This window comes from Vombatus ursinus, unplaced genomic scaffold (assembly GCF_900497805.2).
Source record: "Vombatus ursinus unplaced genomic scaffold, bare-nosed wombat genome assembly UNPS02014802.1, whole genome shotgun sequence".
NCBI classification, from domain to species: Eukaryota; Metazoa; Chordata; class Mammalia; order Diprotodontia; family Vombatidae; genus Vombatus; species Vombatus ursinus.
This window is the reverse complement of record NW_020954580.1, coordinates 25,301,097-25,322,993: the sequence shown is the minus strand read 5'-3', so window position 1 is coordinate 25,322,993 and position 21,897 is coordinate 25,301,097. Positions and strand designations below refer to the sequence as shown.

Below are 21,897 nucleotides of genomic sequence, written 5' to 3'. Positions count from 1 at the left end.
CTAATTATAATATTCATTCTCTCATTAATTGTTAACCAGTCAGAGTTATTGCCATCCTCAGCACACCTCTCTTCCAAGGGCATATAAGCTGTAAGCCCACCACCATGAGGGGTCTTTGGCATTTGAGAGTGCCACTAACTTTTTTATTAAAATGCTGGCATTGTTAATAAAATGGCTAATTACTGTGAAATTATGTCTCTTGAATTTTTTAAATGTCACAGGCTCAAAATTTAGGATTCATCCTGGACTCCTCACTATCTCTTACCTCCCACATCCAAGCTGTTGCAAAGGTCTTTGGATTTCACTTCTGCAACATCTCTTGTATACACCACCCTTCTCCCCTCTGACATTGCCAACACTCTAGTATAAGTCCTCATCACTTCACACCTGAGCTGATGAAATAGCTTGCTGGAGGGCATGTCTGCCGCAAATGCCGTCCCACTCCAATCCGTCCTCTGTTCACCCACTAAAGTGATTTTCCTAAAGTACAAGTCTGACCCTTTCATTCTTCTACTCTGGTTCCCAATGATCTTCAGGATCAAATACAAAATCCTGTTTGGCATTCAAAGTAATTCATAATCTTCTCCCCCACCCCCACCTTTCCAATCTTCTTACACATTACTCCTCTACTCCTCACCACGTACTCTTCAATCCAGTAACACTGGCCTCCTGGCTGTTCCAGGAACAAGATACTCTACCACTCAGCTCCAGGCATTTTCACTGGCCGAGAATGCCCTATGCCTAGAACGCTCTGCCTCCCCATCTCTGCCTACTGGCTTTCCTGGTTTAAGTCCCTACTAAAACCCTTCCTTCTACCCTCTTAATTCTAATACCTTCTCTCTTTTAATTCCTATTTTTCTTACATATAGCTCATTTGTACATATTTGATTTGTTTATTGTCTCCGATTAGATTGTGAGGTCCTTGAGGACAAGGACTGAGTTTTTTGCTTCTTTTTGTGTTGCAAAGCTTAGCACAGTGCCCAGCACACAATAGGTACCTAATTAATGTTTATTGATTGATTGAAACTGAGGGAAACAGAAGTTAAGTGATTTGCCCAAAGTCAGAAGCTAGTAAGTCTGAGGCTGGATTTGAACTTGGATGGTTAAAACCCTTATTCAGGGTTATGTGGTTACATGGCTAGTATCAGAGGCAGGATTAGTCCTGCTTTTTCTGACCAGCACCCTCTCTTTCTCCACAAAGCCATTGCCATAAGTTTGATTCAGCTTTAATGACAAGGATGTAAATTACAATTTTATGAGAATAAATTAAATTGTCTACATATAACTATTTAGACAGATAAATGTTAATGTTTTCTGTTACAGCATATGATAATATTTGTGTGTATGATATTTTGATCATTCACTGCTAGCTCTTAAATCCAGAGGCTTACTATATTTCCGGGTAAAACTTATGCATTACTTAATTTAAATTTATCTATAAACCTGAAAGTCTAAAATAATGTTTCCACAAAAATTGACTTTTATGAGAAAAGTAAACAACTTCTGTTTTATAACAAGAGGCTCAGAAATTTTAAAAAAAGATAAAACTTTTCCCAAGTTATGTACATTTGTTTAATTTTTTTTTTAAAAAGTAACAAATCCAACAACACGCTTTATTATGGTTGTGAAGATATCGTTTTCTGTAGTATGTCACTTCCGAAAACTAGACTGTTTCTTTTACATACTTTCATGAAGGAAGCCATTAATACATGTATGAATTCTTCTCATAAATATTTGCTAGAGACAGAAAAGTAATACGCACAGTGTCATGGTGTGTCATACTGTTCTAGTTCAGTTTTTTTTCCTTCCATCATTTCACAGTGGACAAGTTTTGCAGAATTGGCTTGAAGGGCCCATACTCCCCCTCCTTAGGCAAAACCAACTGTCTTAACTCCTTATTGGGAAACAAGTAGAAAGATGTAGTCCGTGGCATAATGAAGCAGTGAACAAGAATGAGGTGTTTCCTGTGTTGAGCTTGACAAAATTTTGTCCAATACATTATAGTTATGGAGCAAATGGGTTGGCATGAATGGTAATATCTTTAATGTGTACATCATTAAGAGGCCGGAAAGTCTTTTCATTTACTGGCAGCTTCTCTAGTTCATCCAAAGTCTCTAGGCCATCTATTACCCTAAAAGAAAATAGAACACTCATGAAAATTCTTTTGGAATGATAAATTCATGGTTTTTTAATTCCTCTAACAATTATGATTCCTATTATAATTCATGTGGCAGTTAGTCACATCATGCCTTGTGATAGCTCATCTACTACTGTAATAAACTGCTGCTGAGGTTTTTTAAAAAATTGATTTCAACTTGTTATTGTTTAATTTATTATGTGTGCGTAACTTCTTTTCTCTGAACTTCAGTGTCCTTGAAAATAAAGCTCACATCTTATATTTTTGTATATGACACTACTCAGGCATAAACATAGCAAAAATTTTGGTTTAATTTTGATCTGCTTTCTTACTATAGTATCTATACTATAGTATCTATCCTATAGTATACACACACACACACACACACACACACACACACACACACACACATATAGGAGAAGGCAAAAGTTCAGGCCTCCAACTTTTATATTCTTGGTCAACTACAAGCAATAGGTGTAAAAAAAAGTTTCTACTGCAGCTCAAGAATACTGCATTCTACCTTCATTCGTAGTTACTCTAAATGATTACACATGGGACAAATACATAAAACAGAGTAGCTTTTAAACCAAATGCACACAAATATAAAATACTGTCAATATTATTACCATCAGCTATAAGGTTAATGAAGCGCATTAAATTTCCTGAAGTATGAAAAGGCAGATATCACTTTATTTTGTAAATTTATTCCACTGATACATGTAGAACTATTGTACTTGCACCAAGCAGCTCTAAATTTAGGTTGAAGAGAATGAAAAGAGACAATAGAAAACAAGAAAATGCAAATTCTGAATGCTAGAGACAGAGAGAAAAGAAATGCCTCATGTCAACTTAGAGCACAGGTTTTTAAACTTTTTTTTGCACCATGGATGCCCTTGGCAATCTAGTGAAGGCTATGGATGCCTTGTCAAAATGTTTTTAAATGCATAAAATAAAATCCATAGGATTATAAAGGAAACTAATTATGCTGACATAAATTATCAAAAGATAGATTTTTTTATTTTTTGAATTTATTATTTTATTTTCCCCCAGTTACATGTAGAAACAATTTTTAACATTCATTTTTAAAACGCTGACTTCCAAATACTCTCCTTTCCTCTCTCTCCACCCCCCCCAATTTAGAAGACAAGGAATTCAATATAGGTTATACATGTGCAGTCATGCAAAACACTTCCATATTAGTCATAAAAAAAAACCTTCGAGAAAAATAAAGAAAGTTTAAAAAAAGTATGCTGCAATTTATATTCAGACACCATCAGTTCTTTCTCTGAGGATGGATGTTTCATCGTAAGTCCTTCAGAGTTGTCTTGGATCATTGTATTGCTGAGAATAGTTAAGTCATTCACAGCTGATCATCTTATAATATTGTTGTTACTTTGTCCACAATACATATCACTTTGCATCAGCTCATATAAGTGTTTCCAGATTTTTCTAAGAGCATCCCCCCCTCATCATTTCTTATAGCACAATAGTATTCTATCATAATCACATTCCACAATTTGTTCAACCATTCCCCAACTGATAGGCATACCCTCAATTTCCAATTCTTTGCCACCAGAAAAGAGCTGCTATAAATATTTTTGTACATGTAGGTCTTTTTCCTTCTTTTTTTTTTAATCTCTTTTGGGATATAGACCTAGTAGTGGTATTACTAAGTCAAAGGATTTTATATTGCTTTGGGCATAGTTCCAAATTGCTCTACAGAATGGTTGGATTAGATCACAATTCCACCAACAGTGCACTGATGTCTCATTTTTCCCACATACCCTCCACCATCTGTCACTTTCTTTTTCTATCCTATTAGCCAATCTAATACGTATGAGGTAATACCTCTGAATTGTTTTAATTTGCATTTGTCCAATCAATAGTGAGAAAAAATAGCATTTTTTCATATGACTACAGATAGATTTGATTACTTCATCTGAAAACTGTTCATATCTTTTGATCATTTATTAATTGGGGAATGGCTCTTATTTTTATAAATTTGAGTCAGTTCTCTGTATGTTTGAGAAATGAGGCTTTTATCAGAGAAACTTACTTCAAAATTTTTTTCACTATTACTGTTGCTAACTATATTTCCCTTCAATCTATTTCCCCCCATTTATTCTATTTTCTCTCACCTTTCACTCAGTCCTTGCTCAAGTGTCTAGCTTCTCACAACCTCCTCCCCCAATATGCTCTCCCTTCTATCACCTTGCCCCCCCCTTCTCTTATCCCTTTTCTCTTATCCCTTATTCTCTTATTCATCTGAGTGTATGTTCTGATCTTCCTTGTCACCACAGTAACTTTCTACAGCCAGAAATTTTTCCCGTTGTTTGCTCATTTTCCCAGCCTATTTCTTGACTTAACTCTTTGTTAAAGTAGGGCTCTGCTTCCAGGGTAGAGGACGCACTGTCCCAAGTTTCAGGGGTTTTGTGTAGCTGTTTTCAGAGATACTTCTAGGGACTTGTAAGTTTTCAGTTCTTCTGAGATGGTATGATCTAAAGAGAGGGGTGTTTACTACTCTCCTGGTCTGTGAGTGACCACCAGCACTCTTTTCTGCCTTGGAATTGTAAGGAGGGCCCTTGCTCCACCACAGCTGCAAGCTCTAGTGTGCTAGTGCTCCTCCTTGCCCTGGGACCGCCACCTAGGACCTTGACCTGGATCCGAGTATGGGCAAAGCAACAGAGTCCTGCCCTAGTGCTAGCAAAGAGACCCCTGTAATCTCCTTCTGATCAGCTGTTTGACCCCCTTACTGTCTGCTGGCCAAGAGCTCTGCAAGCAGCTGCTGCCACTGCTGATTCAGTGGCTCTCAAGGCCTGCTCCTGGTTTGCTAAGGCTGGGTCTGTGCTGACACGGCCTGTGGTGAATTGTGCTCCACTCTCACCCAGGTAGGACAGACCTTTCCTGCCGACCTTCTAAATTGTTTCTGGCTGGAAAATTATGTCACCCCGTCCTTTTGTGGGCTCTGCTGCTCCAGGAATTTTATGGCATTATTTGAAGATGTTCAGAGGGGTTTTGAGGAGAGTTCAGATCAGTCATTGCCTTTTGTCTGCCATCTTGACTCCACCTCCTGTCAAAATATTTTTTTTTTTAAAAATTCCCTGGATCTCAGGTTAAGAACCCCTGAACTAAAGTTTTGTTAGGATTACAGCTTTATCCAAGATAGTAAAGAGTGATATGACTTTTCTTACTTATATAACTTAGGAAATCCATGAGAAGTCTCAAATTCCTGGGAGGTGGACATTATAATTTAAATTTTAATTCTAAAGAGAATCATAAAAATCCTAAAATTTAATCTCACTAGAATCTCTTGGTCTCTGTCACACACACACACACACATATACACATACACATACACACACACACACACCCCTCTCTCTCTCTATATATATGTATATGTATATATATACATACATACATATACATATACACATGTGAATGGCAGAGGGAGAAAACGTGCGCAATGAACACCTAAATAATTGGTTTTCCATTGGTTTGTAAAGAACAAGAGGCTCTTTGAAAATGGGGGTACTGGTTTGTGCTATATTTTAAGTACTCAGATGTATCCTTACTCAAAAGAAACTAAAAAAACAGTATCCAGAATACTCACTTTCCAAACACCGTGTACTTCATGTCCAAATGAGGCTGCTTGCCGTAAGTAATAAAGAACTGTGATCCATTGGTATTTGGGCCATTATTAGCCATGGATACAACTCCTCGAACGCTGTGCTAAGAGACCATCAAAAATACCAATTTAATCATATTTATTAAGAAGGACTCTGAATTTAGGCCTGAGATAAACATGCTTTGCCACTGAGCTATATAAACAGAGGCAAATCCCCTCACCACCTTGAGCTTCAGTTACTTTACCTTTATCCCTTATAAAATGGACTAAACTAGACGAACTCTTCTTTGGGGAGTAAGAGTTGGACTAAAAAAACTGTAAAATTCTACAACATATAATAATCAAATAATGGTATTTTTTAAAAAGGGGATGAGAATATCAGAGTGTTAACTGAATAACTCAAAGGATCTTATTATGTAGTCCATCACCAAGCCCAGCATGTACTGAACACTAGGAATACAACCACAAAAGTATAAAAGTCCCTGCCCTCGAGGAACTTATTTTCTACGTGGGGGATATAACATGTTCACAAAAAAGTAAATACAGGACATGTACAGAATAGATACACACTGCCTGGCCAAGGGACAGTGGTCATGGGCATGAAGGTTATTAACAATTGATGTTAACTAAAAAAGGCCTCTTGAAGGAGGTGGCACTTCATCTGAGCCTTAAAGGTAGATAGAAATTTCAAGAGGTAGAGAGGAGAAAGGAGAGCATTTCAGGCATGGCCAACCTGTGAAAAGGCCTGAAGGTCACAGAGGATACTGTATATAAGGAACAACTGGGACAGTCAGCTGAAGTATGCAGAGGCTAAAGGAGAATAATGGGTAATCAGCTTGGAAAAATAGGTTGGAGCTAGAATGCGATAGATTTAAATGCTTTAAATGCCAAATGGATATTTGTACTTTATCCTTTAAATCTGGTGAACCTGAAGAAAAAGCCTTTGCCTGGAATGCTTTCCCTCCTCATTCTGCCTCCTGGCTTCCTTCAAATCCCAACTAAAATCTCACCTTCTACGGGAAGCCTTTCCTAATCCCTCTTGTTTCTAGCCCCTTCCTCCTTTAATTATTTCCTGTTTTTCCTGTATATAAGCTTGGTTGTTTGTACATATTTGTTTGCTTGTAGATTGTGAGTTCCCTAATTGCGAGGACTATTGTTTTGCCTTCATATCCCTAGCACTTAGCCCAACTCCAGGGACATGTTAGGTGCTTAATGATTGCTTAGTGACTGAAAGACTTTAAATGCCAAGTAAACATTTATATTCTACAGCAGTGAAGTCACGTGGTCAGGTGTGTGTTTTGGGAATATCAATTTGTCACCTATGTGGAGGACAGATTAGAGAGGGGAGAGCCTAGAGGTAGGGTGATCAATTAGGAGCTACTATAAAAGTTCAGGTGAGAAAAGATGAGGACACCAACTCAGATGGTTGTGATGTGGGTAGAAAGAAGGGAAGTGGATTTAGGAGGGAAGAAAATAAGTTGTTTTGGATATACTGCGTTTGAAATGCTTATGGGATACCTGGGAGAAGATGTCCAGCAGGCATTTAGAGATGTAAGCCTGGAGATAAGTAGAGATAAGAGCTGGATATACAGATTGGGGAATCATATCAATAGAGATGACAGCTGAATCCATGGGAGCTGATGAAATCTCAAAGAGAGTGAACAGAGAAAAAAAGATGAGAGAGCCCAGGACAGAGCCCTGGGCTTCACCCATAAATAAAGGATGGGACATGGGTGAGGAACCTTAAAAGAAGACCCCTTGGTCTTCCAGGGAGAAAAAGAACCATGACAGAGCAATGTCATAAAAACCAAGGGAGGAGGAAGGACATGATGAAGGAGGAGCTTGTCAGCAGTACCACGAGCTGGATCAAGGTCGATAAGGCTGAGGAAAAGTCACTGGATTTGCCAAAAAAGAGATTGTTGGTAACTATGGAGACCAAAATTTCAGTTGAGTGGTGGGACAGAAACCAGAATGAAAGGGGTCAATAAGTGAGTGGGAGGAGAGAAAGTAGAGGCAATCAGCAGAAGTCTTTTTTTTTTTAAATTTGGCTATGAAAGGGAAGACAGAGATGGTCAACTTCTAGAGGGGATGGCAGGGCCAAGTGAAGGTCTTTTTTAAGAATTGGGAAAACCTGGGCATGTCTATAGGTAGTCTCTAGAAAGAGTCAATGAGCTGCTTCTGGGAGCCAAGATGGCGGAGTAGGAAGTAAGTCGTTCTTACCGTCCCTTATTAACTTCTGAAAGCCCAGAAAATATCACCCCAGGAAAAACCCTGGAACAGCTGAAGAAAAAAGAAGTGCAGCAGTCCTGTAGCCCAGGTAGCTTGAGGGATTAACTGGAAAAGCCCCTCCTGCCCTGAGGCAAGGGGAGCAGTATAGAACTGGAGGCCTCTCAGCAAGCTAGCAGAAAGCCCCACCTTTGCATACCAGGAGGAGATCCTGAAACCCAGGTGGTTGGAGCAGGCAAACACCAACACCTGGACCCCTGAGTGTCTCAGTAAGGGCAGAGGAACCAGAGGAAACCAGCTCAAAAAACCACTACATGTCTTGGAATTCTACAGCAACCAAGTCTCCCAGTGCCTCAGCAAAACTAAGGGAAGCAAGACTCCAAACATCCTGCAACATCCATCGGAAAGGAGCCACCCTCAGGAACACCCCACTCCCGAGGGCATATGAACTGCGAGCCTGCAGCCATGAAAGGAAGGAAAGGCCCGGATGAGCAGGCAACCTCCAGGGACCACACTACCCAATTCTACCCTTAGAGCTGATACCAGCCCAACAACAGGTAAGCTGCCAGAACCCTACAGCCTTCAACTGACAGCATCAGAGGCCCCAGTACACAAAGCCAGTGACCAGGTCCTGGGCTTCCAACACAAAAAGCTTTAGTCAGTGCCCCCTGCTCCCCAGCAGGAGACCTCAATGTCTTTAAAGGTCATGAAAAAAGCAAACACCATGAGCAAACAGAAAGGGTCAATGAATAAGAAAAGATCTACAATTAGGTAGAGATGATGATCAAAAGGGCAACCTCCTGGAAGAGATGGGAGCTAATGGAGTCCAGGGCAAGTAGAGGGTATAATGAAAAGTTGTTCAATGGCATGAAACTGGAGAAGAATGCTACCATGAAGTTTCAATGTATTAGTTATAGCTCACATTTATGAACTGCCTTTGGTTAAAAAATCAGACCTGTGATTTCTCCAGTATAGGCAGCTCATGGCAAATAACTCCCTCTACTACCAATGCAGCTCATAATCTTCTCTGCAACTAGTCTGTGAGAGAAATGATTATTAATAACCAATGATTTGGAGAGATCCAGAGTTCCCCCTTTTTCTATAGTCTTCATTTCAAAGTTCATTCTCTTGAAGAACTTACTGATAGTGAGATGATATTAACTTTCTTAATCTTTTTCAGACCCCACCCAAGTGGGGAAGCCAAGGTGCTCTACTCAGATCTGGATGGAGATAAATTCTTTGAACAGAATGCCCAAGGCTCAGGATCATTTAGACATAAAAGACATAAATTCATTAGAAAAGGTCCAGCCCCTCATTGACATTCATTCTCTCATTGTTAGCCAGTCAGAGCTGATTGGCACCCTCAGGAACACCCCACTCCCAGGGGCATATGAACTGTGAGCCTGAGGCCATAATTGTCTTTGGCCTTGAAGAGCACCACTGACCTTTTATTAAAATGCTATCATTATTAATAAAATGACTACCCAGAAATTATGTATCTCAAACATTTTAAATATCCCATCTGAGAGCTATCTGGGGCAGTTAGAGATTAAGTGACTTGCCCAAGGGCACAAAGATAGAAAGCAAGGGAGGAGGAGCCTCAGGTTCCAATAACAAGGAGATATCTCTCAAGGAGCTGTTACTCCCAGTGGTGACTATTTATTTTTAGCAGAACCCACTAACTACAAGAGGCTCATGAAGGAGTGGGTCTATCAGTTTAATGACTGATCAAATGCTAAGAACAGGATGTAGAATAATGAGAAAAGATTTATGTCTATAAGCTCTATTATCAGACACAGCAGTACTTAATGCAGTTGAATTACTCAATATCCTCAGTTTATACTTATGCTAGTAGATACTGTTTAATGATTTTTATATTCTAATTTAAAGGGGGAAATTCTTCAAACCATCTCGGTAAAATACTTTTGTTTTCTTTTAATTTTTTTTTTTAATTTGAACTTAAAACATCAAAAAAGAGTATTTGCATACATGCATCAGAATACATTCACTTTTTTTTTTTTAAACAAGATACCATCTAGCAGCAACTGAAATACAACTGAAACTCACTGTCCTTGAGAGGTTTGGCACAAAATAGTATTTAATATACTACAAATAGATATACTAGTATACCTGCAAAGTTTAAATGGGAACAAGATGTGCCAATCTAATATAAATTTTTGATTGAAAAGCAAAAAGTATAATAAATGTTCATTCATTTTTCAATCCTGTCCAACTCTTTGTGACCCCATTTGGGATTTTCTTGGCAAAGATACTAGGGTAGTTTGCATTTCCTTTTCTAGCTCACTTTACAGATGAGGAAACTGAGGCAAACAGGGGTAAGTGACTTGGCCAGGGTCAAACAGCTGGTGTGTGAGGCCACATTTGAACTCAGGAAGATGAGTGTTCCTAACTCCAGGCCCAACATTTTATCCACTACAACACCAATATAATAAAAATAATGATAATAAACTGTAGGGTTAAATTATAGGAAGAGGTCAAGCACTAACCTATGTTAAGTTTCATCAGAGCCATTAAGTCATGAAATATGCAAAAGCAACTACCCAAAATTCCTACTTGCAAAATCATGCTAACTTGTATTTAATGAGTTAATTCAGTTTGAAAGTCTCCAACTTTTAACTAGTGAGAAACCTAAGGTACCTGAATAATACTGAAGAACAGAGAGATACCTTAAGGTATTCACTGTATTCATCTTCAAATTTCCTGCCCCAGATACTGTTGCCTCCTTTTCCAGAACCTGCAGAACAATAAAATGAATATTTGGCTCAAGTTTTTAAAAGAAAAAAGGGAGGAGGGAAAGTTATTTTTAGGAGGAAAAAAATGAAGTATTAAGACCCTAAAACTTTTAAAATGACCCATCTTAATAGATGGCAAACTAACATGTCCAGATAGTTTATCTCACCTTCTAAAATTGTGGTACATGAACTAATCAATGAAAATGAAACATCACACAAATAACAAAAAAGAATAATTCACTTTAAAAATTATTTACTAAAACAGTACCTACTGGACTCTTAGACATTTTTTTGAGAACAAACTACAGCATAATACAAAAAATCCCAGCTTCTACACTTAGGATAATTTTTTCCCCCCCTTCATTCCCAGGTAGAAAGCTAGTAATGAATTAAAGCACTCACCTGTTGGATCTCCTGTTTGTACCATGAAACCCTTGATATTTCTGTGAAATATACACCCATTGTAGTAATTACTAGCACAAAGAGCCAAGAAATTCTAGAGAATATGAAAATAAATGTTAGGAAATTCTATAGCAATGATGTTTTAAAAATTAAATAAAAACACTTGATTCTTCAAACACTATGGCTGATGGATTTAAAATGTACATTTCAAACATTAATCTGGACACTAATTGTACTTTATACTTAATTTTTGTCAATAAGCAACTGAAATAACTGCAAAATATTTTTTCATCTAACATTACAATCACGTTTGTCTATTTTCTACAGAAAATTAATTAGAAGACAAGATTTCAGGTTCCTATTCTGTATGAGGGGTTGGGTGGTTCAGAAAGCAGTAGGGACCCCTATGCCCTTTCAGGAGGTTCTCAATATTAAAACTATTTTTGTGATAATACTAAGACTTTTTAATGCCTAATCCATTAAATATTGATAGACATAACCCACACAAACAGAAACTCTTTGGCAAGGTGGATCCTTGATAATTTCAAACAGTGTGAAGGGGTCTCTAAGACCAGAAAGTGTGAGATTTGCTGAATGAAACACTAAGATTCCTGATACTCTTAAATCCTATGATGCAAGTCACTTCTACTGTTGATGGGTCCATCTCATCTTTGTTCCACCTTTGACAAGCAAAGCCTATTTCTCAGCGTGTGTCACAGTGACACACAGCCTTTTGTGTAGGAATTAGACTAGATGCCCAAGAAGGTCCCTTCCAATTCCATGATTCTTTATTCTGAGCCTGGGTGCTAGAAGCAAGCAGTGGCCTTTATACTGCTCTTCTTCATTTCACTTGGAGAAGTTCAGGGACTTCTCACGATACTTCTGAGTGACAGATAAGCTACTACTTACCTACTGGTTAGGATAGCAAACAGAAATCTCTATAATATCATTTTATCATAAAAGGCATTTATGAAGTCCTCAATTATGCACATATGGTGTTAAATGGTAACATCAGACCTATTCCCTCAAATATAAACACACAAAACAAGATATTAAAGAAGCCAAAAAACCCACTGCAAAATCATTAATCCGGTGTTCTGGTCATTTATATATTTTCTACATGAAAACTAAAGCCCCTTGATTCACAGTGAATTGTACACCTTTACATTGGTTCACAGACTTCATGATGGAACGGATGCTAAGAGAGCTTGTCCAGAAGTGTCAAACTCGAAACCCAGAACGAGATTAAGATGTAATTGGGAAATTTTTAACAAAATAAATACAAATACAATACAACATAATGCTAATTTGTAATTTTCTAAGTTAATACGCAGCCCAAGATCCATTTCTATTTGACTTTGACACCACAAATCTAGTCCAGCCCAATCACTTTACAGATGAGGAAACTTGAGGCCCAGAAAGTTAAGTGACTTGCCTAAGTAGTAGGGGGCAATGACAGGATTTAACCCATGTTCTCTGACTCCAAATCCAGAACTCTTTCCACTACATCACTAAAGTGTTCAGAGCCAAGTTATTATTTATTTCAATACTTACTTCACATGACTTGGGTGTCCGCTCACAGAAGACTTCTATTTTAATATCACCTACATCTGTGTGCAATGTCACAGACTAAAAAGGGGAAAGAGAATGTGAAAATAAATCAATTTTCTTCAATCGCATTTATGCACTGTATTATTGCCAACTTAAAAACTCAGATAACAATCCAAATAGAAACAGAATTATATAATGATGCTTCAGAGGTGACCAACTGAAAAGAAAAAAAAAAAGGTTTAGTAAATAAGGAAAGCTGTTTTAATACCTCCAGAAAATTATTTAAGTAGATATCTTTTTTTTTTAAATGACAACATCATTCATGTAAAAAGCATCATTAAGCTCTTTGGGAGTTATATTGATAAGGACAGAAGACCATTATATGGCTCACAACAACCTCTTTGTGCTCCAAGAACAAAAATGTAGGATTAGTTTTCCTCAAACATAGCCCTACCAAACTCTAGGCATGTGATTCTTTCTGGCAATAACCCCTATTTACAATATAGGTGGTTGCAGTTAAATCTCCCTATTCTCCCAAATCCCTGAGAAGATCATGCTCTACAATGAGTGAATGTAACAGTTCTCTCAAAGGGTCCTGTGGAACTGCTCCTTCTCAATCTCCTCTGCTGGATATTCACCGAGGTCATATCCACTAATCGGGAGTGTTCTCCAAAGCTCTGTCCAGGACTCTCCTTTTTGTCCCCCTGGGCTATTTCACTTGGTAATCTCATGAGCTCCCATGGACTCAATGATTATCTAGGCTGATGATTCTCATATCTTCTTATCCAACCCTGAGCTCTCTCCTAATATCCACATTCTTATCGTTTTGGTTTTTTTTTTTAAGGCAATTGGAGTTAAGTGACTTGCCCAAGGTCACACAGCTAGTAAGTGTCAAGTGTTTGGTCCAAGGCCGGATTTGAACTCAGGTCCTCCTGACTCCAGGTCTGGTGCTCCATCCACTGCGCCACCTAGCTGCCCCTGCCCTCTTATCTTTAACTGCCCACTGGACCTCTCAAAGTGGCTGTCTCCTAGACACCTTAAACACATGTCCAAAACTGAACTTTTTATCTTTTCCCCTAAAACCTTCCCTCCTCCTAACTTTCCTATTACTATGGCAACATTTCTCCCATTCACCCATGCTTGCAACCTAGGCGTCCTCCTGAACTCCTCACTGTCTCTCATCCTCTCTATACAATCTGTTACCTGCTGATTCTACCTCCTTACATCTTTTGCATATGCCTCCTTCTCTCTTCTGACAGTGCTACCACCCTGGTACAGGCCCTCCTCACCTCATACCTGGACCACTGCAATAGCTGCTGGATGGCCTCCCTACCTCAAATCTCTCCCCACTCCATCCCAGCCTCCACTTAGCTTTCAAACTGACCTTTTTCCAAAGTACTGGTCTGACCACATTATTCCTTTATTCAATAAATTCTAGTGGCTTCCTATCACCTCCAGGATCAAATATAAAATCCGAGGTTTAAAATTCAAAGCCCTTCACAACCCGGAGCTCTTACTTTTCCAGTCTTCCTATACTTTGCTCCTCCACCCCACATACTCCATGACCTGACTAACCTTCACTCCTAGCACTATCTCCCTCCTCATCTGGGCTTCCTGGCTTCCTTCAAGTCCTGGCTAAAACCCCACCTTCTACATGAAGCCTCTCCCAATCATCCTTAATGCTAGTGCCTTCCCTCTGCTGATTATCTCTGATCTATCCTGCATGTCTTTTTTGTACATGGTTGTTTGAATGTTTCTTTCCCCAGTAGACTGTGAGCTCCTTAAGAGTAAGACCGTTCTTAGCCTTTCACTTGACAAAGTGCCTGGCATATATAACATGTGCCTAATAAATGCTTGCTGATCACCTTGGGGAATGCAACTGTGCTTTTCAATATGCAGTCACCTTCCTCTTTCCCCTCCCCCCCGATGTCTTTTTTCACCCTCTTTTCCTCAACACCTAAAGGAGCATACTGGAGGAAGAAGGTCCCCAGTGTACACTGAGACCCCTGCCATCCTTCCCCACCCACTCCACTGCAGGGGCCACTTTGGGATCACGTGAGTCAAAACAAGAACTTCTCCATTAAAGTTGCTATGACTTACATTGAGCTTATATTTTCTGCCCTCCCAATTCCCTCTTTCTACCCCAACCTGCCTACAAATATAAATAAGGGATATCTGGTAGTTTTTTAACTCAAAAAAGGGAAAAAAAATTAAAGAAAAATTTAAATAGTTTTATGGAAAGTTTAAATGTTATTTTTTTTTTTACTTTCTACTACTGCCTAAAAGCACTCTACTCTTGCCACATTCACACCCTTTCACTTTTCCTCTCTTTAACGATCTACTTTTCATGAAAATCTCTAACTAGAGTTGCCAGTTTTTTCCTTATAGAAAACAATCAACTGTACACAAACCATTATGCTATTCCATAGGACATGCTATGTTGAAAACAGTGTGATGGCAGCTAGGTGGCGCTGTGGATAGAGCACCGGCCCTGAAGTCAAGAGGACCTGAGTTCAAATCCGGCCTCAGACCAAACACTTGACACTTACTAGCTGTGTGACCCTGGGGAAGTCACTTAACCCCAATTACCTAAAACAAAAAACAAACAACAAACAACAAACAGACAAAAAAAAGAAAAAGAAAACACTGTGGATATTCAACAATCTGTCTGCAAGAGTGGATCAGTGACCATGCCAAAGATCTACGGAGTCACAAAATCAAACCAAAAGGATGAAAGTGGAAAAGGTTCTTCAAAGGCCTCATGATGGACAATGCTATGACCAAACAGGAGATAGAGAACATTACGAAAAGCAAAATGGATAACTTTGATTACATTAAATTGAAAAGTTTTTGCACAAACAAAGCCAATGCAACTAAGATTAGAAGGAAGGCAGAAAACTGGGAAAGAATTTTTACAACCAGTCTCTCTGATAAGGGCATCATTTCTAAAATACATAGAGAATTAAGCCAAATTTATAAGAATACAAGTCATTCCCCAATTGATAAATGGTCAAAGGATATAAACAGGCAGTTCTCAGATGAAGAAAATAAAGCCATCTATAGTCATATGAAAAAATGCTCTAAATCACTACTGATTAGAGAAATGCAAATCAAACCAACTCTGAGGTACCACATCACACCTATCAGATTGGCTAACATGACAAAACAGGAAAATGATAAATGTTGGAGAAGATGTGGGAAAATTGGAACACTAATGCATTGTTGGTGGAGTTGTGAAATGATCCAACCATTCTGGAGAGCAATTTGGAACTATGCCCAAAGGGCTTTAAAAATGTGCATATCCTTTGACCCAGCAATAGCACTTCTAGGGCTATATCCCAAGAGATCATACAAATGGGAAAAGGACCCACACGTACAAAAATATTTATAGCATCTCTTTTTGTGGTGGCAAAGAATTGGAAATTGAGAGGATGCCCATCAATCGGGGAATGGCTAAACAAGTTGTGGTATATGAATGTAATGGAATACTATTGTGCTATAAGAAATGATGAACAGGCTGACTTCAGAAAAACCTGGAAAGACTTGTATGGTCTGATGCCGAGTGAAGTGAGCAGAACCAGAAGAACGTTGTACACAATTAACAGCCACGTTGTGCCATACCTGATATTGATAAACTTAACCCTTCCCAGCAATACAAGGATCTAAGACATCTCCAAAGGCCTCGTGGTGGAAAATGCTATCCGCATCCAAAGAAAGAACTATGGAGTCTGAATGCAGATTGAAGCATACTATTTGCTATTTTTTTTCTTCTGTTGAGTTTTGTTTCCTCTTACTGGTGGTTCCTCCTATTGGTTCTAATTCTTACTTACAACATCACTAATGTGAAAATATGTTTAATAGGAATGTATATGTATAGCCTATATTAGATCGTGCGCCGTCTTGGAGAGGAAGTTGGGGAAGGAAGGAGAGAAAAATTTAAAACTCAAAAGCTTATGGAAATGATTGTTGATAAATCAAAATAAATTAATTTTTAAAAAGTAGAAAAGGTTTAAGTTTTGAGCTAGAAGTGACAACAAGCTAAATAGCTAAACAAAAGTTACACAATCATTCAAGTAAATCCTAAATAACAGAATAACCAAATCCTAGAAGTGGCTAAAATGGACAATCTTTAAAGAGTAGAAGGAAAGAGATAGGAACACTTAAATCTCTGAAATAACCAGAGGATCAAAAACTGTGACCACTCTGTGCTAGAAGGTTAAATAACACAGGAAACTGAACTTTGCATAAAACACCTACATGCCTTGGATCATGGAGTTTTGTTGTTGTTGTTGTTGTTGTTGTTGTTTTGCAGGCTGGATAATTTATTTTTCTTTTTTAGATTAACATACACATTTTGAAAACAAACATGTGATTGGTGCTTATATGTTTCTGCTTAATTATTTTTATGTTGCTCGTTTTTCTTGGATGCTTATTTGGTTAATGAGGACTAAGAAAACAATAAAAGAATAGAAGAAAAAGGAAAGAGAAGTCTCTTACTTTGCCGTTTTGCTTAGGTCTCTGGTAGCGGCTGAGCGCCACCGAAAATCCTTCTCTATTCAAACAGACAAAACGATGCTATGATGATGGCAAAGACAACAACTAAGAATAACAACAACTATAAGGCACATTAATATAGCTTCACGGTTTCCAAAAAGCTTTTCCTCCTATGAGAGAGGATGTACAAGTATGATGTTCCCCTTCTAGTGACAAAACATGCTCAGAGACTTTCGGTAACCTGCCTAGGGTCACATAGCAGGACTTGACTCCAGGTCTCTGGCTTCCAGTCCTAGAGGCAGGGCTGCCTTGGAGGGCCAAGGGCCTCAGCTGCCTGGGCTGGGTCCAGGGTTTCACTGCAGCACCTGCCACTGCTTCTGGGATGGGGACAAGGACAGGAAGGCAAGCCCTGCTCAGTCTAGTTGGGAGCCAAGGCTCGGGTCCGTGGCAAGAACTGGAGTGGTTCTTCTCCCACGTCACTTTGTCTTAGAGCTACTTTTCATGTCCCTCTCCTAGCTGGTGACTGCCATGATGACAGGACCTGTCTTATGCAAGTTTGTCTCTTCCCCAGAGCCTAGAACATTTCTCGACGTAGCGGGGAGTTAACATAATCAATGGGGGTTGAGTCTTCAGATGTTTGCTGTGGAAGGAGGTCTATGCTGAGTGTCCAATGAAGGGGTGGAGCCAGGCAGGCCATGGGAGTGGGTAGGGAGGGCATGCCCATGGCGGGCTTCTTAGGGAAGGGGACATCTTCCTGGCTGGATACTCCCTGTAAGATATTCTTGTTTTTCGTGACACTTTTTGGGGGGCTCTGGACCTGTGACATATCTCAAAGGTAGGTTTGGCAGCTCTCTGGGGACCATCACTCAGAAGCAAGGGCTGGCACTGCCCAGTTCTCTGCCTTGCCTGACCACTTCTACCTCTGGGTTTCCTTTCCAGATCTCGAGGGACATGGCTGTGGACTTAATGGAATACCATCTTAGCAGTGAGTTAGACCAATAAGAACACTCCACATGCATCCGACACTCAATGGCTGCTCAAAGCCTGGTCACTCTCAACCATGTGGTCAGTAGAGTGGAAGCTCTGGGAGAGCAGGGATGATGTCCTTAGCTCTGTCTCTCCCATGTCTAGTACTTTCCCTCAATAAAGGTTTGGTGAAATGCACTGACTCGATCCTCACAACACCTGTCTATGGGAGTGGGGCTGGCAGCAGGCCCAAGGAAAGGAGGCATGGTTTGCCTCTGGACTCAGCCTGGGGCTCTGCTTCTAGTTAGACAATTTTTCTGATTCACTAAAGTTATTTTTTCTCTGGGAGGCTCCCATTCAGAATACTCCTGATCCTACCCACCTCCCCCAAGAGCATTTCTTTGTCCCTAGCCCACATACGAGACCAAGGCTCCAAGTCCCTGCTTACACACAGTGCCCTGGGGGTGGGGGTCTGTGGCATCACCCTCAGCCATCCCCTTGGCTGGGGAAGAGAATGGAATTCTCTGATAAAAACATACACATTTACAACAAGCAACATTAAAAAGTACTCCTCGTGTGTCAACCTAGTCAGCTGCTCACTTTGTCTACCCCTGTCCTAGCTCTGGTAAAGAGCATGAAGTTTCTCTCTCCAAAGCCCAATTATATATCAAAGGCAGTTATCACATAAACTAAAAAGAATTACCTAAGACTAGTAAGATTGGGCAGGTTGAACTAGATAATCTCTGAGGTTCCATTTAGGCTCTAAAATGACTATAATTCTACAACCAGTTTCATGGTTCTAGTTTTAGAAGTAGTATTTTAATGCATTCTGAACTCTTTAAGTTAAAAATTATAAAGAAAGAAAAACTTTCTTAAGGAATCTATGAAACTCACCATCCTGCTACTTGGGGATTTCAGGCAATCCAAAAGAAAGCTGAAAAGGAGGGGGAAAAAGTTTACAAACTTTTCCTTCCTTATTTAATTCAAATAAATCTATTTAATTTAAACAGCACATTTACAACAATCCTAGTGAATCATGGTTAGAGGTAAAGGGTAGCAGATGTAAAGAAAAGACCACAAGCAAGAAGAGGAGCTCTGAGAGCCATCCTACAAATCCAATCCCACTAGGGCTTTGCTTTATTTGTTCTATAATGCAAGCCAGTTGTGTTTGTGTCCATGCATACACATGTGTATGTATGTCCCAAAGAAAGCCACTGTTAATAAAGATTCACTTTAAAGGAAATAATTTTGCTTTATCTTTTAAACTTTTCAATTTTCCTTTGTTCCAGACCTGTGATCTCTTAGTATTACTTAGTAGCTTCCAAGTGAGGAAATTCCCTCTATTCTATCCACAATTGCTCTCCAACTTATTAGTCAAGAAGCATTTATTAAGCACCTATTATGTACTAGGCAATGTGCTATGTACAGAGGATATAATTCTTGCTCTTAAGTTTATATTCTACTCAGTAAGACACTATATGCACATATAAGTATAGGAACTGGGAAAGGGCCTAACCCTCTTATTTCACTGTTCTAGGGAATTCCCTAGTAAGGAAAAGCTCTACTCACACAGTTTTTTAATAGTTTCAGACAGTTGCTTAGAGCACAGGGAAGCCAGCTCTCTATCCACTAAGCTATTCTACTTCTCATGTAAACGTATACATATGAATACAAGACAATTTTGTGCAGCAAACACTAGCAACTAGAGGGAATCAGGGAAGTCCTCCGGCAGGAGGTGTTTGAGTTCTGTTTTAAAGGAAACCAGGAAAACAAGTGGAAGAGAGTTTCCTGGTACACTGAGAAGCTAAATAACTTGCCCAAGGTTACACAGCCAATACTGCAGTAGCAGGATTTGAACCCAGGTCTTTCTGACTAAGGCTGATTCTCTATCCACCATACCAGATGTTTTCAAATGTGGTCTTGTGGATCCTGGGGGTTCGTCAGACATTTCAAAAGATCTTGCAGTATCAAAACTATTTTCATAATAATACGAAGATGTTATTTGCCTTTTTCCCTCTCATTCATTCATGAGAATACAGTGGAATTTTCCAAAGGCTACATGATCTGTGAAGCTTCAACTGCAAATGCAAAAACTGTTAATATCTCATCTGGAAAACTGTACTTACACCTGCCACCATGAGCTTGACAAATTCCCAGTTCTTAGATTTTTCTGATGAGAGCGCTAGTGACATTAATGACATAATCTTTTTACATCCTATGATGAACTGTGTCAGCATTTGGAAGATCAGCATAATTCACTGAACCAATATTTTCCAAATGATCAATTCATAATGTTACAAAATCATGGGTAAAAGATCCATTCAAAATGCAAGATCCAACCAATGGAACTTAATGTAACATGTTCAAAAAGGTCATTGATATGGTTTTAGATTCCTCATTGCAACTCACCTTTAAGAAACTACTACTTGACCAGTTCTGGTATGGTGTCAAAGAATATCCATAAACATCTAAAAAGGTCATAAAAAAAAACCCTTTCTTTTTCCAACTACATGTCTGCATGAAGCTGGGTTTTCTTCACATACTTCAACTGAAACAACACATTACAAAAGATTGAATGCAGAAACAGAAGGATCCAGCTGTCTCCTAGTAAGCCAGAAACTAAAGAGATATGCAAAAATGTAAAACATTTCTATGCTTCCCACTAATTTTTTTTTTGAAAATTGTTATTTTTTTAAACCATGTTAATTATGTTAACATGTAATGAATTTCACTATTACTACATTAAAAATGAGTATTTTAAACATTTTCAGTTGTAATTTCTAATGCAGTATATTATCAATAGCTATAACCCACATAAATAAAAGCTCTTTGGGGTCCTCAATTTTTAAGAGCTTCAAAGGAATCCAGAGACCAAAAAGTCTGAGAACCATTGTCCTTCAGACACACCAAAAACTCTCTAAAGATAATGAGGCTGACTTTAAAGGAGTAAAGAAAAATCAGTCCTACCTCGACTTGATCCCTACTACTGCCGAATCCTACTTAAGACTTGAATGTTTAAAATTAAAAAGACTTTGCCCCAGTTCAGTCCCTTCCTACTCTCAAACTGCTATTCTGTGATAAACCACTTTTTACTTCATTTACTTTGTGTGATATGCCACTTTTTATTTATTTTACTTGCTTTGTCATTCTGTGCTGACACTTTTTACTTGCATACTCCAGGGGGGTCGGGATTCCAGGTGCAGGGCCAGGGAAATATAAAGATCACAGGTAGAAAGGAAGTGAGTTTTGCAGCCACACTGGTTTTTTTTGCCTTTCTTAGTACCTCCAGCGCCTAGTACAGTGCAAGCTTGGGCCACGGTGAGCTTGCTCAATACTTGCTGACCTGACCCAAGCCGTCAGGGCTCCTCCTTGCCCTTAAAAGCGTCTCCAGTCCCTGCCTGTCTCCGCTAGCCTCCCTCTCCTCTCCTCTCCATCCCTCCCTCCTCCTCAGCCTACCGAACCGCACCAAGACTTGACGCCTAAAACAGGGAACGAGACCAAGTGTCGCGAAACTATCGAGTTCGAGAGTGGAGATGCGGGTGGAAAGAAGGGGTGCGAAAACTAGGTTCCTCCTTCCCCTCGCTCTGTCTCTGCGCAGGGCCCGCAGCTTCCCGCTCTCTCTCTCCTCCCCTCCATCCCTAACCCGCAGCCTTTCTCACCCTACGGCTCCAGACTTCCAAACACGAACGGAGATTTTGGACCCCAAAACAAGCGGGCCAGAAGCGAGTGAGGCCGACGCACGA

The 21,897-nt window shown here is 39.4% G+C and overlaps 1 protein-coding gene across 1 annotated transcript; it reads right to left on the bottom strand.

Moving 5' to 3' along the window:
* Positions 1–1,543: 1,543 nt before the first annotated feature.
* PPIL3 (peptidylprolyl isomerase like 3) lies at positions 1,544–21,897 on the bottom strand. Its single transcript, XM_027873850.1, has 7 exons — positions 21,814–21,897; positions 19,049–19,088; positions 12,698–12,772; positions 11,144–11,237; positions 10,676–10,743; positions 5,748–5,866; positions 1,544–2,131 (listed from the first exon to the last, which is right to left on the bottom strand). The coding sequence occupies exons 2-7, from the start codon at positions 19,049–19,051 to the stop codon at positions 2,005–2,007; spliced, it is 486 nt and encodes a 161-aa protein (XP_027729651.1). The 5' UTR covers positions 19,052–19,088; positions 21,814–21,897; the 3' UTR covers positions 1,544–2,004.

Bases quoted from the DNA above. Each gene is read 5' to 3' on its own strand.
- PPIL3 (XM_027873850.1), bottom strand. The intron at 11,238-12,697 runs GTAAGTATTGAA...CATATTCTCTAG, and splicing joins GGACACCCAAGTCATGTGAA to AATTTCTTGGCTCTTTGTGC. The intron at 10,744-11,143 runs GTGAGTGCTTTA...ATTGTTCTGCAG, and splicing joins ACAAACAGGAGATCCAACAG to GTTCTGGAAAAGGAGGCAAC.